The sequence below is a fragment of the Halichoerus grypus genome, chromosome 2 (genome assembly GCF_964656455.1).
Source record: "Halichoerus grypus chromosome 2, mHalGry1.hap1.1, whole genome shotgun sequence".
NCBI classification, from domain to species: Eukaryota; Metazoa; Chordata; class Mammalia; order Carnivora; family Phocidae; genus Halichoerus; species Halichoerus grypus.
Window position 1 is genome coordinate 194,462,035 of NC_135713.1, and position 16,048 is coordinate 194,478,082.

A 16,048-nucleotide genomic window follows, 5' to 3' on the forward strand; every position below is an offset into this window, starting at 1 on the left:
GATACGTCATATTATTAGAGATTTGTCTAATTTTCCAATAAATTTTTTCCCTTATTATCTAATCCAGTTTCTGACTCCCTATTGGCATCAAGAATAAATGTGGGACTCATATCTGAAGTATTACTCTAGTGACCTAAGGTCATGGTTTTGTGATTTAATTTAGCAAGGGAGAAATTAGATGAAATCTAATGTATATCTTGGAATACGTCCAGTTTGCCAACTGTATGAATGTCCTTCAACTTTACAAATTTGTTTTCTCTCTGTATAAATCATGGGGCCCACATCTATTAGTCAAATAGGCATACTGTTCCCATCTTTAAAACTCTTATGCCTTCAACAATAACACTTTTTTTTTTTCCTTTTCCAAATCCAAAATTAAGTTTGGAAAAAGCTAGTAGTCATTCTTACTGTCATAAAAACTCATGTGAAGTTTGCTAAAAGTTAATAAATATACAAAGAAATAGTTATTATGATAAGATGGAGAGAGAGCATTCTTTTATGATTTGGAAGGCATGCAGAAGAGTCAACGAAAGAAAACACAAAACGGACTTGTACTGTCCTATATTTGATTTTGCTACAAGAAAGTAATATTGCTTTATATGTTTAAAGTTATATATAAATATATGGGCACCTGGGTGGCTCAGTCGTTAAGTGTCTGCCTTCAGCTCAGGTCATGATCCCAGGGTCCTGGGATCGAGCCCTGCGTCGGGCTCCCTGCTCCGCGGGAAGCCTGCTTCTCCCTCTCCCACTCCCCCTGCTTGTGTTCCCTCTCTCGCTGTGTCTCTCTCTGTCAAATAAATAAAATCTTAAAAAAATATATTTATATATAAATATATAGATATATGTATATACATACGTGTATATATATGTATGTATGTGTGTGTGTATATATATATATATATATTTTTTTTTTTTTTTTTTTTTTTTGAAGTGGGTATGCCCTGAATAGCAAATGCAGGTTAAAACAACTTACCTAAAAATCTAAAATGGGAAGTAGAGCAGGTGATTAAGGAAAAGTTTTGGTACTGAAAGTAGCATAGGAAATAGAGGCTAATTTGTCCTATTAATGAGTCTCTGAAGCAACACTGGCCGAATGAGAAGATGGGAATCCCACAGGCTTTCCTAGGTTGTCAAACCACGATTAATGGCACAGCAATCAGAAGTAGTTACCACCAGCTTAGGGGGACATGACAGCACATTTTCTTTGTTATGAGTACAGCAACTTACTCAGCTGTCTCTGGAGACTTTGGAAAGCAGCTAGAGCTCCACATTTGGTAAAATCAGCACTAATAGGCTTCCATCCTCTCAACCGTAAGAACCCACAGCCGTGAGACATGTACTCACATGTATTCACTCAGCCATCAGCATATTCAGTCGGCTCTACCGTTCCAATTTTACTCGTAAGTATTCACGGACTTATTTCCACCTCTACAGACCACACCCAAGGTTCTCACATGAACTGCTTTAGCCTCCTAACTAGGGAGAGCCTCCCCTCTATCCATTCTCCACCAGCAGCCAGTCATTTTTTTTAAAGCACAAATCCAACCATATAACTTCCTCTTGAAAATTCTTTAATGGCTACTTCAAAGCCCTCTATAACAAGGATATCTTCTGCCCACCTTTTTAAATTGAGCTCATTCATTCTCCCTCTTATTCATGATATTCTGGTCATAACTGATTGCCTGCAAATTCCTAGAACTTACTAAGCTCTTTCCCACCTCTGGGCCTTTGCACTTAACAATTCCCGCCGTCTGGAGCTCATTTTCTCTGGCTCATCACATGGCAAGATCTCTCACTCCTCCTTCAGATCTCAGCTTAAAATGCCATTTCCTCAGAGAGACTTCCACTTGTCACCTTATATAAGTAAGTCCCTCCTTGTTTTAGCATAGCAACCTATACACTTCCTTCCTAACAGTTGTCACACTCTATTATTAATTTGTTATATGTGAATACTTGTTTATATTGTCCGTTTTCTCCTCCAGAATGTGAGTGAGCTCATGAGGACAGGAGCCTTTTCTATCATTCTCACCTTGGGCTTCCTAATGATTAATACAGTACCTGGCACACAGCACTCAGTAAATATTTTTTTAAATAATGGATTAAGGAAACAAAGGAATGATAAGTGGTACTAATTTTAAGCTTGCAGCTAAAAATATTTGAGAAACTCTCCTGACAGTTCAACAGTGTCTTTTGTTCACTCTGTCACATTGTGTAAGGAATAAGTGAAGACATGCATTTCAGCAAAGATTCAATGAACAGTTATTAAGTAATCTTTTCACGACTGTGTGAAGCACTGCAGAGGATACAAATATAAGTTAGATAGATCTGTCTACCAGGACTCACAGGTTAGTGGTTTTAACAGACACATTTATAACTAGCTATACATCAAGGCAGAGTGCTGTGCTAGAGGTATAAACAATGAGCTGAGCAGCATGGAGGAGGAAGAGGGAAGTGATAAATCTTCAGTGCCTGCTGTTACTGTTTTGAATTGTCACAATTCAATGTAGTCATAGCTCTTCTGCTTCATGAATCCCTGCCAACTGCCCCAAGACTTCATTATCAGAGGACAAGTGTCCATTTTCCTCAGGCCAGTGATGCATTAACGGAACAGAAGGGCTATAGGAAACTGTGGAGCCAAGCGGGAGAAAGAAGGAAATTTCTATCAGATTCGATGTTTAAAAAGAAGGAATGTTGCTCCACCCATTTCTACAAAAGCAGATCTTACGCACACTTTACTTTTACGGTCTGCGACTTAGGGTTGACTTTCATCAGGCTCTTTTATTTCACTTCCACATTGGATATGAAACAGTAGGACAAGCTGACTAGCAATGTGTTTTGTATCCAGGTGCCATGAGAGAACCATGACGAGAACATGCCAAAGCAGTTACTGACTGATAAACTAAAGATGGAAGAAATTTTTGCAAAGATCTGTGGGTGTCATTTGCTGAGAATTGATAGCAACAAGCAGACTGTAAGGCAGCAGCCACCAGAGTATGGCTGCAGGCAGGATTCTTAAGATGAGAGGTGGAAAAGATCAGGAATGTCAGTCTCTTCTCAGTATTTGAGTTCTAGTTATACTCATTTCACAGCCCACAGCAGCAACAGAGATGCCTGCAAATTCAAGGCCAAAGTGGATTAGTGAATTAGAAAGCAGATCTGCAAGTCCTTGTGTTGCTCTTCCTTGAGCCCATCCACTCAGCATGGATTCGTTCATGAAACATTTATTGCACTTCTACTCTACACCAACGACTGTGCTATCCACCAGAGAAACTTAGACGAGTGAGACACCTCCTGACACTAAAGCCATTACCTTCTAAAGGGAAGCAACCAAAAATAGTGCCATAGTACAGAGTACCCTAGGAACCTAGACAAAGAGGAAATACTTTGCAGAAGAGGTGACATTTCAGTTGCGCCTTGAAGGATGAGTTGATTCCATGAAGCAGCGCTGGAGTGGGAGAGCACTGTAGGCAGGCAAGAAAAGGTCATGGCAGGAGCAAAAGCAGGTGTGAAGATAGGAAATGCCTTTGCGGAATTGTGCGAAGACGTGGTTAGAGGATAAGACACGTGGTCAGAAAGAATGAATGGAAGTGTCACTAGGAAGAAAGCCTTGACTGCCATGTTTAAGACTTCACAGTTTATTCTGTAGATAACAGTCTCTATAACTTTTTAAGGACGAGGAGACAAGTAATCTTGTTACACTCTATTATTAGTTATATGTGAATACTTGTTTATATTGTCCGTTTTCTCCTCCAGAATGTGAGTGAGCTCATGAGGACAGGAGCCTTTTCTATCGTGCTCACCTTGGGCTTCCTAGTGATTAATACAGTACCTGGCACATAGCACTCAGTAAATATTTTTTTAAATAATGGATTAAGGAAACAAAGGAATGATAAGTGGTACTAATTTTAAGCTTGCAACTAAAAATATTTGAGAAACTCGGGCGCCTGGGTGGCTCAGTTGGTTAAGCGACTGCCTTCGGCTCAGGTCGTGATCCTGGAGTCCCTGGATCGAGTCCCGCATCGGGCTCCCTGCTCGGCAGGGAGTCTGCTTCTCCCTCTGACCCTCCCCCCTCTCATGTGCTCTCTCTCATTCTCTCTCTCTCAAATAAATAAATAAAATCTTTAAAAAAAAAAAAAAAAAAATATTTGAGAAACTCTCCTGACAGTTCAACAGTGTCTTTTGTTCACTCTGTCACCATATGTAAGGAATAAGACAAGATCAAGTAACTCTGATGTGAAAAATAGTTCTGACGAGTGGTGTGTGGAAGATGGGTTGAAGAAGAGAAGAGAGTGCAGGTAGGGATACTAGTTATGAAGTTTATAGCAATTGTGTAGGTGAAAAACGCCAACACCTACAATGTGAGAATAGAGAGCAAGGTATACGTAGGAGAGACATTTTGGAGATACTCAGAAGCACTTGGTCTTTTTGTGTGTGTAGTCAGTGAGGGTGGACGGCTCAAAAATGACTGTAAAACTTACCTCAAATATTTTTGGAGGGGAGTGAAGCTACTGACCAATGTAGAGCATTCTGATGGAGGAGAGCTTCTAGCATGAGCAAAGGCAGGAGGAAGAATAATAGGATTAATGGGAGAAGGTGAGTCCTGTTTTGGACATGTTGTTAATGAATTACCTCCAAGGAAGGTGCACAAGTATATTTAGAAATGTCCCTGAAAAATAGAGAGAAAAGTCAAAGCACAGGGTTATGAACTTGGAAGTCATCAGCAAATAAGTGACAGCAGAAGTTGTAGGACTAAACAAGATCACCCAAGTTAAGAGTATAAAGCAGGAAGTTTAGAAGCGTGAAAACAGAATAGTTATATTTAAATGCTCGGGGAAAATGATAAACTAATCATTTGCAAGGGAAATATTAGAAGAAACAAGAGAAAGTAAGGTCACGGAAGTCAAAGGAGAAAATTTTTCTGGGCCAGGTCTGAAGTGATGAATATAATTTCTGCCTATATTCCATTAGCCAGAACTCCGTCCATGACCCCACTTCAATAAGTGAATGCAAGGTTCCTGGCGAAGTAGCCACCTCCCAGCAACAAGGGTTGGCTGTGAAAGGGAGCACAGATCTTCTGTAGGCAGCTCTCTGCCCCATAATTCCGATCTCACTAGGTCTCCCTAAATAATTCCCCACATCTGCCTCTGTACATAAAGACATTCCACAGCAGCAACACATTATTTCTGCCCGAGTTACAGAATAGATTAGCTGGCTTTAGACTGTAAGCAGCACCTTGGCAGCAGGCTCTAACTATACCACTTTAGCACATCTGAGCACTGCACAGAAGAATAACACCTAAGTGGTGTTTCTCTGAAACACTAACGGGTTGTATATCGACTTGCAGCATAAGAGCTAATGAAATCTTTGTGACTACACATCAGTGACTGTGACTAGAACAATGGAGAAAACATCCATGCTGGAAATATTTAAGTTAAACATTTGTTAGCATGTTTCCCTACTACAAATAGAAACTTTTAAGTCTAGCTGTCTCCCTGGGGTGTTAAGCGAAAATCTATTAGAAAAACAATCACAGTGCCATTATATATTTTGTGTAAAACAACTCTTTTTCAGTTTTCAAACCGTTAAATGGGCGGAGGGAAGGGAGGGTGATTCTTGCTTTATAAAGGGTTTTTTTTTCCTCTAAAAGACTCAATAGCTCTGAAGTCTTGAGGTATAGGGAAACAAGGTTATTCTGTAAGAGTAGCTCCTCGCTGCCTTGTAATCTGTCGGTGTCCAAGGGTGAGCATCACTTGTCTCCAATAATCCGTATCAAGGGGCTGCTGATGCCTGCAAAGGAGAATGGAGGTAGGATTGACCCTCTGCTATTCTGGATACTACCTTTTCTGCCTTTTGTCAGAACATATACATCCAGGAGGATAGGGGAGAGGAGACAGTGCTGGGGGAGGGTTCTTCAACTCTGACCTGTGATTGGTTCTCCCCTAAAATACCTAAAAGCAAATCCATCCAAATGTAAAGTTTAATATCCTCTTGAAAAACCTCTGGTCTACATGAGAAATTTATATTCCTCCTGTTAGCTTAACTTTTACTTTATTTCTTAGGGACCAGTTAACTCTGTCTTCCTCTCCCCTCTCTGCCTGAAATTACGCTACCAAGTTTTCCTGCATTGACTAACAGTGAATGGCACCCATACCCAATAACTTGTTACCTGATGAGTGGATTTCTCTTTTGGTTGTGAAGGTAGTGGGGTCAAGGTGTGGGAGGGGTAAGGATTGGGGTTCAGGATAAGGTATCGCATTTAAAGATTAAAGTTCTGTTTGAGCACACAGTTATCTTCCAATATGTATAAAGTCATGTGGTTAATATTCATTCCTTAAGTATAGCACTATGCTAGTTCTTACGGAGAATATAAAAGAAATAAAAAATACATCTCACTTAATGTAGCTCACTTAATTCTCACCACAGCCCTGAGAGGTCATTATCACTATTCCTGTCTTACAGAGAGGTTAAGTAGCTTTTCCAAGGTTACAAAACTTCTAAGTGACAGACCTAGGATTTGAACATAGGTCTATTTTGATTTTGTTTCAGAGATGAAGAGGCAGCACTGTGAATGCAGACAGGGAAGTTTGACATGTAACTTTGAATCACAAGGTGATCTCATTATATATAAACTATGTGAAAATAATTCTGCCTTCACCACTGCCCTCCCATTTGGTCTTTATCACCACATATGAACCCACACCAAAGTTGACTTTGATTACTACTGTCTTTAATTATAGAGGGAAGACACAGTCGTGTTCAGTCATGCTTAAACTCATGTCACACTGATGAGGGTTCCCTCTGTTTCTTAACTAGTCTCTCCCAAAATGCCAATCAAAAAATGTCAAAATTAATTGCTGATTTTAATTATGTTAAGAATTCGGGGTTTATACCATACAAATGAATACACTGCTCTTTATATTGGTTGACTCTTTCACGTAAATATGCCCATTTCTCACAGAAATGAAAACCAAGTTGCGAATCTCGTCAATGTGTTAACAGAACTAGGTTCCAGAAAACCCTGGGTTCTCATCCCAGCTCTTTCTGATCCCAGCCATGTGAGCTGGGAGCTGTCCTTCAGTCTTGCCAAGTCTCCGTCTTCCACCATGGTATTAGGAGTAATATTTAGTCCTATGTCTATAGTACAGGTGTTTGTGAGAATCTAAAAAAGTGTTAAAGTAGTTTTAAAACCATAAGGTAGTGTGCAACTTTATGGTATTATTAATTCAGTCATTCTACAAATATGTGTTCCTATTGCCTAGGAGTACATGTGTGAAAAACATGGCTTCCAGCCTCCATACAGTCTTGTGGGAAGACTGACATGCAGACAGGTAGTGTGCTGCAGTAGGTGTGATGGGGATGTGTACCAAGTACAGGAATCTAAGGGAAAGAGCCCCGAGTCTATCTGGTGGGACCAGGGAAGACTTCACAGAGGAGACGGTGTGAACTGAGACTTCAAGAATGAGAAATAGTTTGCCCTGACCAACTAAAAGGGGAAGAAAATTACAAGCAGAGGGAAAGCGTGTTTGAAAACCTAGAATAATTTACTCAGTCTGAAATTGGAAACACGAGGTAAAAAGGTAAAGACAAATAGACAAGGGACAAATTATGGCGAGCCTTTGAATACCATGCTAAGGAGTTTAGATTATGTGTGGGAGGAAGTATAAAGTCATTGAAGAATTTTGAGCAGACTTTTTGTCATGTTTCTGCACTGTAGATTATTGGCATGGGCCAGGGAGCAGGGAGTGGAGAGAAGGAGGCTCTTGCAATTATCCAAGAGAGAGTATAAAGAGAGGAGAAATACAACTGCTAGATTTTATGCCTGAGTGACTGGCAATATATTAAAAAATAAAGAAATCCTACATGGATTTGGTTTTGAGGGAGAGCTTCAGCTTCAAGTAGTGTCATTATGACAGGTCATTTGAATGATCATTTGAAGGAAGAGAGATCCAGCAGGCAATTAGAGAAGCAAAACAATATGTCTGTGCTAGAGATGTCACTGCGGTGAGAGCCGAAGCCGGGAGACCTGGGAAATAAGAGGAAATGGGAAATAAAGCAGAGAAGTTACATCACTGAAGGAAATGGGAGAAAAAGTACCAGGGTGGTGTCACAGATGTCAAGAGAAGAGAGTTCCAGGGGAGGTAGTCAGTAAGGCCTAATGCTGGAGGGAAAAAAGAAGAAGATAAAGCTCAAAGGCTGAAAGACAACCAATTAAGAGGCTGCTGGTAATCTCAGAATTGCGAGGCTAGGAGTGAAAAGGAGTAAGGTTTGGAAGTGAGCAAGTAATTAGAAAATAGAAACAAACACAGACAAGTGTAGTGTAACACATTCAGATGGTAGGTTAGCTGGTGGCGCCATTTCTTATCAGAACAGTAAGGTCCTGAACACCATAAACTCCAATGAACTGATCAGAACCATTCTTTCATGAATACTGTGATATGCTTGTGTCCAAAAGGAAATGAACTACAGCTGTCACCTTCATCTTTGCCTTGATTCATGTTGCTTGCTGTTTCTCCTTCGTGCCAGATCAACAACAGGAAACGCAAGCACTATCCTCTCTAGCTAGCTGGAATGCGTACTAAAGAAATACAAACATTTTACCAGGATTTCTTAGTTATGGTAGTAAAATGAAAGCACTAGGGCAACGTCAGTTCTGTGTCTAATTCATTTCCATGTCAGATGTGAGTTTTTTATCTTAACCCTGATGAGCATGGCCTGAAGCGTAGGTAGTGGGTCAGAGGCCCGTATTGAGGGGTTCTAGTATTATGTAGCTGAGTCTATGGATGAGTCACTTAAAGTAATAATTCTTACACCAGGGAGGCTACAGTAATTTCAGTGTTAATAACTGGATAGGACTTTGAGAAATTGAGATAGGACACGTCATAAATGTTGCGTGTCATCTTCTAATGTGCTCTATTAAAATAGCCTACCAACTAAATTGGGCTTTCAAAGGATAAATAAAAGTTCAGTAGCAATTTCCAGATTTTTGAATATAAAACGATCTGGGCTCATACCTTCGGATGATACTGATGATTTCATGCAAGCTACACTTCTCTGAGACATTCTTTCAATTAAATAACTTCCTTTCCATTATGGTTATTTTATCCAGTAAAATAAGTTGGCATAGTATCCACTAGAATTCAGAAATTCTTGAAGCTCAAGGTTAGAACATGATAGAATTTCTTTTTAAAGTCTTTTTGGAGTGAAATCTCTTTATAATGATTCCTGGCTAAGTTGTCCCATCCTCTAGTCTTCAGAGTCTTTACTGAACCTTGAAAAAAAAAAAAAATCAAAGAATAAATTTAAAATGTATTTGTTTTTTCAGACTTTGGTGTGAGGTATCTCCAAATTTGGTTAAACCTGGCAGAGTAGCCAGTGAGAGAAAATCATCCAGTAGATATTTGGGCCTCTTTTTAGGGAAGTATTATCAATGAAAACTTACTTGCTATTTTTTTTCCCTTCTTTTTGACTAATTCATTAGACTTGAACTGAGACAATGGTTTCATTTCTTCTTCTGTGACACTCCAAGTGAAAGGAATAGAAGAGTTTTGTTACCAGTGGCATAAAGAACTCTACTGAGCACCAACCTGGTGGGCAGTAGTCTTAGTCCTAAGTGTCTGCAGTTCCTACAGGCTAGAGCAAATGTGGTAAGAAGGCATATCCCAAAGGTGATCTAGCACCCTTTCTTTAATACCCAGCTTTCTCTTGCTTCCAAAAAATGTTACTGAGAATTTTTACATGCAATACACTGTGTTAGGCACTCCAGGGAATATAAATAACTCAGAATTTTTGTCATAATGTAAATAGAAATACACATGTTATATACATACACACACACATACATACATGCATGCATACATTCACACTTGAAGGAATATATCAGGGGCACCTGGGTGGCACAGTCGGTTGGGCATCAGACTCTTGGTTTTGGCTCAGGTCTGATCTCGGGGTCGTGAGATTGAGCCCTGCTTCAGGCTCCACACTCAACGTGGAGTCTGCTTGAGATTCTCTCTCTTCCTCTCCCTCTGCTCCTCCCCCCACCCCCCTTCACATAAATAAATAAAATCTTTTTGAAAAAAAGAATATATATCATTAGGATGCTTTGAGCTAGAAGAACTAGAATATTCCAATCGAAATGGAGTATACATGTATTTTATAAATGTATGAAGTATACAATAATGTGTAAAGTATAAATGTATTACTTCATATAACAAGTCCAAACTTCGGGCAGCTTCTGATGCCGTACAGTCAGGGCTTAGGCTCTATTTTTCTCCAGTTCTCTTAGTTTAGCCCTTCTGCTAGCTTTGTCTTCAGACCAGATGACCCCATGATTGCGAGAGAGCCATGGCAGTTCTGAGTATCATGGACTGATAAGACAACATGCAGAGGCGGAAAAGAGCGTTTTCTCTTTCTTAAGAGATTAGGGATCCATTTTCAAGGAGAAGGGGGAATGGATGCCGTCAGGAAACCTACAGTCAAGTGGAGGAGAGAGCATGAGATAGTATGCTCCATACTGTACAAGAGAGATAGACAATCTATAATGCTTGTACCAAAAAGAAGATACTCCCTGTTTCTCAGCTGCGGGGAAGGTGGAGGGGATCAAAGAAGACTTCGCTTGGGGAAGAGGTGGTTAATCCGTCTGGGGACTTGTTGAGCTTGAGGTATGTGGGACCTCCAGGTGGAGAAATCCAACAAACAGTTGGATGTATATTGGTGTAAGTCTCGGAAGTCTAGATCAAGAAGAAGACACAGTGGTGGTGAAGGCTCTCAGGATGGATGGGCTAATGGAGCAAGGACAGACTAGGACCAAAAAGGAGATCCTGAGGAGCACTGACATTTAAAGCATGGGTAAAAGAAGAGGAGAGTTCACAGAGACAGAAAATAAAAAATGAATCTTTTAATGCCATCTGTGTGTGGGATGGGTGTAAACCAACTAGAAATGACATTTTGTGATATTCACACATGTGATCTGGGTAAAGGACTGGTAAAAGCTAGGGACCTTTCAAAATCCATTATTTGCCCAGCAGCAGGTACCCTACTCTAAGAAACTGGTTGAATGAGAGAGAGTTTTGCTGGAGGTATGGCTGGACCTGGACAGTCCCCCACCCAATGCAGAATGGGGGCATTACAGTTCTAAAATGAGTCTCTTTTTCTTTGCAGGAGTGGTCACACATTACTTGCTTTCTGGTTTTCCCGCCAAGAGGGAAAACTAAACCGACAGCAGACTATTGAACTGGGACATCACATCCTCAAAGCACACATTTTTAAGGTAATTAAGAAAAGTTGAAGGCTTTTTTCTTTCTATCTCTGGCAGGCTTTCCTTAACACTGTGTATGAAGCTACTCTCATTTCAGTGTAGTCCCTGCTTTTTGTTATAAAATGTGACCTGTCCCTCTCAAGGCCTTTGGAAAAGAGAACCACATTTGTCGTCTCCCAGCTTAGCAGATTGCTAGGCTTTTCAGGAAATGTACATGGATAATCATTTAGGTAAGAAGCATATACATGGATAATCATTTAGGTAAGAAGCATACACATATATATGTGTACTCCATATATGACCTACCATCTCCTGAAGACAGGCACGCTGTAGCAATTAGTTGCAGATTTTCACAATGTCTAAAAAAAAAAAATCACTGAGAGCAGTTACTCTTTCAATTTTCTTATAATTGTTTTATGAAGATTTTAATATTCCTAGTGCTACGATTTTCCAACTATTTATCTGGAACCAACATTAACCTTTCTCTGAGCTACTTCCCCCATTCTCCATTCAAATTGTAATCCTGGTTTTTCTCTCAGTAGTTTCAAAAACTTCTAAGAACTCTATGGCATCAGCTTCCCTCTCTCAGCATTCACAAGGCCGGGGTGGACACATAATGCCGGAGGACAGAACATACTTTGTCTGTCTGTGCATGTGTGCGTTCATCTGTTTATTCAGCACTTACATAGGCATTGTACTAGGGATACAAAACAGAAAAAGATAAAGTCCCTAATCTCAAGGAACTTAGAGTCTAAGTAACAGTTGTGGGATAAAGCACAAAAGTCGGGAAAGAAATTTGTTCTCCTCGTTTTTCTAGCCCACAGTTTGCTGTTGTATCTGCTACCTCCAGTAGTGCTTTTCCTGCCTCCGGATGGAGAAATACAAGTATCTTAAATAGTTCTCTGTGTTGGACTTCCCCCCACCCACCCACCCCCCGAGGGATACCGTTGAAGATAAAACAGTTCTCTTCAGAGAAAGATGGCATTAAGGGCAGCTCCGAAAGCCTAGTAAATTCTTCCCAGTATATAAGCGCACAGCCAGAGAAGCCTGATCAACAGACATACAGAAGTGGATCCCACGGTGACAAGTCCTTTATTTGAATCATAATTGTCTTATCTAACAAATCGCTGTACCAAAAATGACTCTACCCAGTGACCTTACTTAGCGGGAGCAGAGTGAGACTAAAATAACAGGCCAGGTGTCTCATTCCAACTTCAAGTGGACCAAAAAGTCTCTGCTACTTCTACAAACTCTGAGATCATTATCCTTCAGTTAGATAGGAAAGTAACATAAGTATTAAGCATTACCGCTTTAAACACTTAAGCTTTTAGCCTCACCATCTGCCTAGGATCAGATGCAAAGAAGTTGATTCCTGTCTTTTCTGTACCATAAAATAAACAAATGCCACATTAACAGATAAATGATATGAAATTTCTTTGACCCAGTGTGATTATATCCAATACATGGAAACCTACGTTTAAACCACACGCTCCTATCGTTGACACGGTTTTATCTTATGTTGCTGCAGAGGACATGGTTGCCTGAGATAAGACTGGCTCCGTGTGTGATTCAGGCCATAAATACTTGGGTGTGCAGCCTATGGTGATGACATGACCGTGGCCTGAAGAATGTAGACTTGGACTATGGCTTTCCTGATGGTCCACTTTTCAGGGTCCTTTAAATGCCCAGTGCTCCCTGTTGATTCACTTTAGCTTCTCCCAGACTGCTAGAATTTTCAGTCCCCATCAGTTGAGGGTCATGAAAAGGCAAAGACAGACTCTATGGTTATAACCAGTACCATTTAGAACTTCCAATCAGCAGTGACATATAGTCTAATTTATATTTCTTTCCAATTAATTTTAAATTCCCTTTGTTTTATCTTTGTTCATGAAAAATTGTGTACAGTGTCATTAACCACCTTAAAAGTACGAGGTTGTAGGCGTGTAATTCTGGATATTTGACTGGCTAAGGAGCTCTTTTCATTCTTTTTGTTTTTAACAGCTTTATTGAGGTATAATTTATATACCATAAAAGTAATCCATTTTAAGTGTACAAATCAATGACTTTTAGTCTATTTACAGAGTTGTGTAACTATCACCACTATTTGTACATTTCCATCACCCTAAAAATAAACCTCATGCCCACTTCAGGATACTCCCCATACTTTCTGGCAACCACCAATCTGCTTTCTATCTCTGTAGATTTGACTTTTCTACACATTTTATATAAACAGAATCATATGGTATGTGGCCTTCTGTGTCTGGCTTCTTTCACTTAGCAGGTTTTCAGGGTTCATCTGTGTTGTAGAGGATATCACCACTTGATTGCTTTTTTTTTTTTTTTTTTTTAGATTTTTAAAATTTATTTATTTTAGGGGTAGAGAAAGCGCACATGCGCAGAGGGGAGGAGCAGAGGAAGAGGGACAAGCAGACTCCACGCTGAGCACAGAGCCCAGTGCAGGGCTCAATCTCATGACCCTGAGATTGTGACCTGAGCCGAAATCAAGAGTTGGATGCTTAACCGACTAAGCCACCCAGGCGCCCCAGTTGATTCTTTTTACTGCCAAATAATATTCTGTTTTGTAGATATACCATAGTTTATCCATTCACCAGTTGGACATTGGGTTTTTTCTGCTTTTTGGCTATTGTGAATAATGTTGCTATGAATGTTAGCTTACAGATTGTTCCCTTTTTTTTTTTTTAAATAAAATTATCCATTTTAAAGTGAACAACTCAGTGGCACTTAGTACATTTACAATGTTAGTGTTCAGGTTTTTATGTGAACATGTCTTCACTTCTCTTGGATATATACCAGGATGGAATTACTAGGTCATATAGTAATTCTGTGTTTAAAATTTTGAGCAATTGCCAATCTGTTTTCCAAAGTAGCTGCATCGTTTTACATTCCCACCGGCAATGTATGAGAGTTCCAGTTTTTTCAAGCCCTTGCCAACACTTGTTAGATATTGTCTGTCTGTCTTATTGTAGCCATTTTAGTATGAAGTGGTATCTCACAGTAGTTTTAATTTGCACTTCCCTAATGACCATGGTGTTGAGCACTTATAGTTCTTTTGTAATCCTCTAATTGCCATTTAGATTTTTTTTTTTAATCTATGAAAAGAAAGCAGTCTGTTTGTGAATTGTGGCCAGAGATATTTCAATCTATCTTGGAATGCAGGGTGTTTCGTTGGATTGAGTCTGGCCACCAAAAGGGTTTCAGAATGCTCTTGCAATTAACTGCCTAAATGCTGCCCTCTGAAATGTTTCTTTGATTGGTCAGTTCTATAACATTTCTTACCAGAACAGATCTGTTGGCCAGGGGGGAAAGGTGCTATAAGTAGGCATCTGGTAGGTAGAAGAAAGATCCTTCGACATCAGTCAAAAGGTATGGATTCAAGTACAGACTCTACCACTTAAGCAGTCTGTTTTCTCATCTATAAAATGGTAATGATATCTAACTCTCAGGATTGTTATAAGGATCACAGATATAAGATATATAGAAGAGGTACATTATAAGATGCAAAGTACTAGACATATATCTAAGGTTTTGTGATCAAAATTATTGGTAATAATTTCTTGCCTGATAGTAAGAATTAATAATGAGCATAAATTCCAGATGGTGATATAACCTTTTCAGAGGTTACCTAGCATTCCTCTACAGCAGTGATCAGCAAATACGGCTTTGTAGTCCATATAATCTGTGTTGAAACCACTTAACTCTGCCATTGTAATTCAAAAACAGCTAAAGATGATATAGAAATAAATGGATATATTCATATTCCAGTAAAACATGATTTATAAAAACTGGTGAAAGGCTGGATTTAGCCCCAGGCTATAGTTTGCCAACCCCTTTGTTTACCAGGATCTTTTCATTATAACCAAAAATGGCCACACGGATGGTCAGGTAAGAATAGTAATGATTTATTTGAGATGCTTGGATAACTATAGGTGAGACACTAATGATATATTTGTAAATAATTTGCCTTAAAGAACCTCATTGGTTGAGCCCCCTAGGTTAGTTTTTGCCATGATCTTAAGATACGTGAGCCAGAGCTAAGATCCCTAAGATGAGATTGCTGTCATTTCTTTATGCCTTCCTTGTTTGTATTTAAAACTACTGAGCAAGCTTTCTCCCAGCTGATAAACAGTGTTGTAAATTTAGACTCTAACAAATATTTAAGGAAGGGACTCCATTACCATCTATCCCTGACAAAAAGAGATCCCTTGTTGCCTGAGCAGTAGTTACAGATACTAAAGAAACACTTTTTCTAGTTATTTGAACTTAGGGTTCTCTTTAAGAACCCATCAGCTCAGAATTTAATTACATGTTATTTTTGGCTACATCCTGGCTGATAATGGGATCCTGCCTATCACGTCTGTTGAGATGAATTTAACTAAACTGAAACTCTTTCCTCTTATACCTCATAGAAGCAAAAGAGTCAGCCCCACCAAGCAGAAGAAATCAGCAGAGCAAGTCCAAAGCACAAGTAAAGCTCATATTCCAAATCCTAGAGTCTAGCTCTGTATTTCAGGCTTCTTTCCTATGTATTTACTTCAACCTCACTGGGACCCTCAGTGCTGCTTTGTAGTCCAGTTACTGGACCATTTCATTGAAGTTCATTTACCAAGGTCTATTCTTACTCAGTTCGTTTTTCCATTTCTTTTTTATCTGGCTCCTAACCAAGTCGACTAACTCCAAAAACAGCCTGACTTATGAGTCACTGAGTAAATCAAAGCCATTGAGTGTGACTTCCCTTAACCACTCTCCTCCTCCCACCAAAAAATCAATCTACAG

The 16,048-nt window shown here is 39.6% G+C and overlaps 1 protein-coding gene across 11 annotated transcripts in view; it reads left to right on the forward strand.

Annotated features, from left to right (window-relative positions):
- The window catches only part of TANC2 (tetratricopeptide repeat, ankyrin repeat and coiled-coil containing 2), a 360,622-nt gene that overhangs the window by 301,871 nt on the left and 42,703 nt on the right, over positions 1–16,048 (forward strand). For all 11 annotated transcript variants that reach the window (XM_036116207.2, XM_036116210.2, XM_036116204.2 and 8 more), the window contains one exon: positions 11,158–11,266. In XM_036116207.2, coding sequence (XP_035972100.1) covers positions 11,158–11,266 — 109 coding nt within the window. The remainder of the gene's footprint in view (positions 1–11,157; positions 11,267–16,048) is intronic.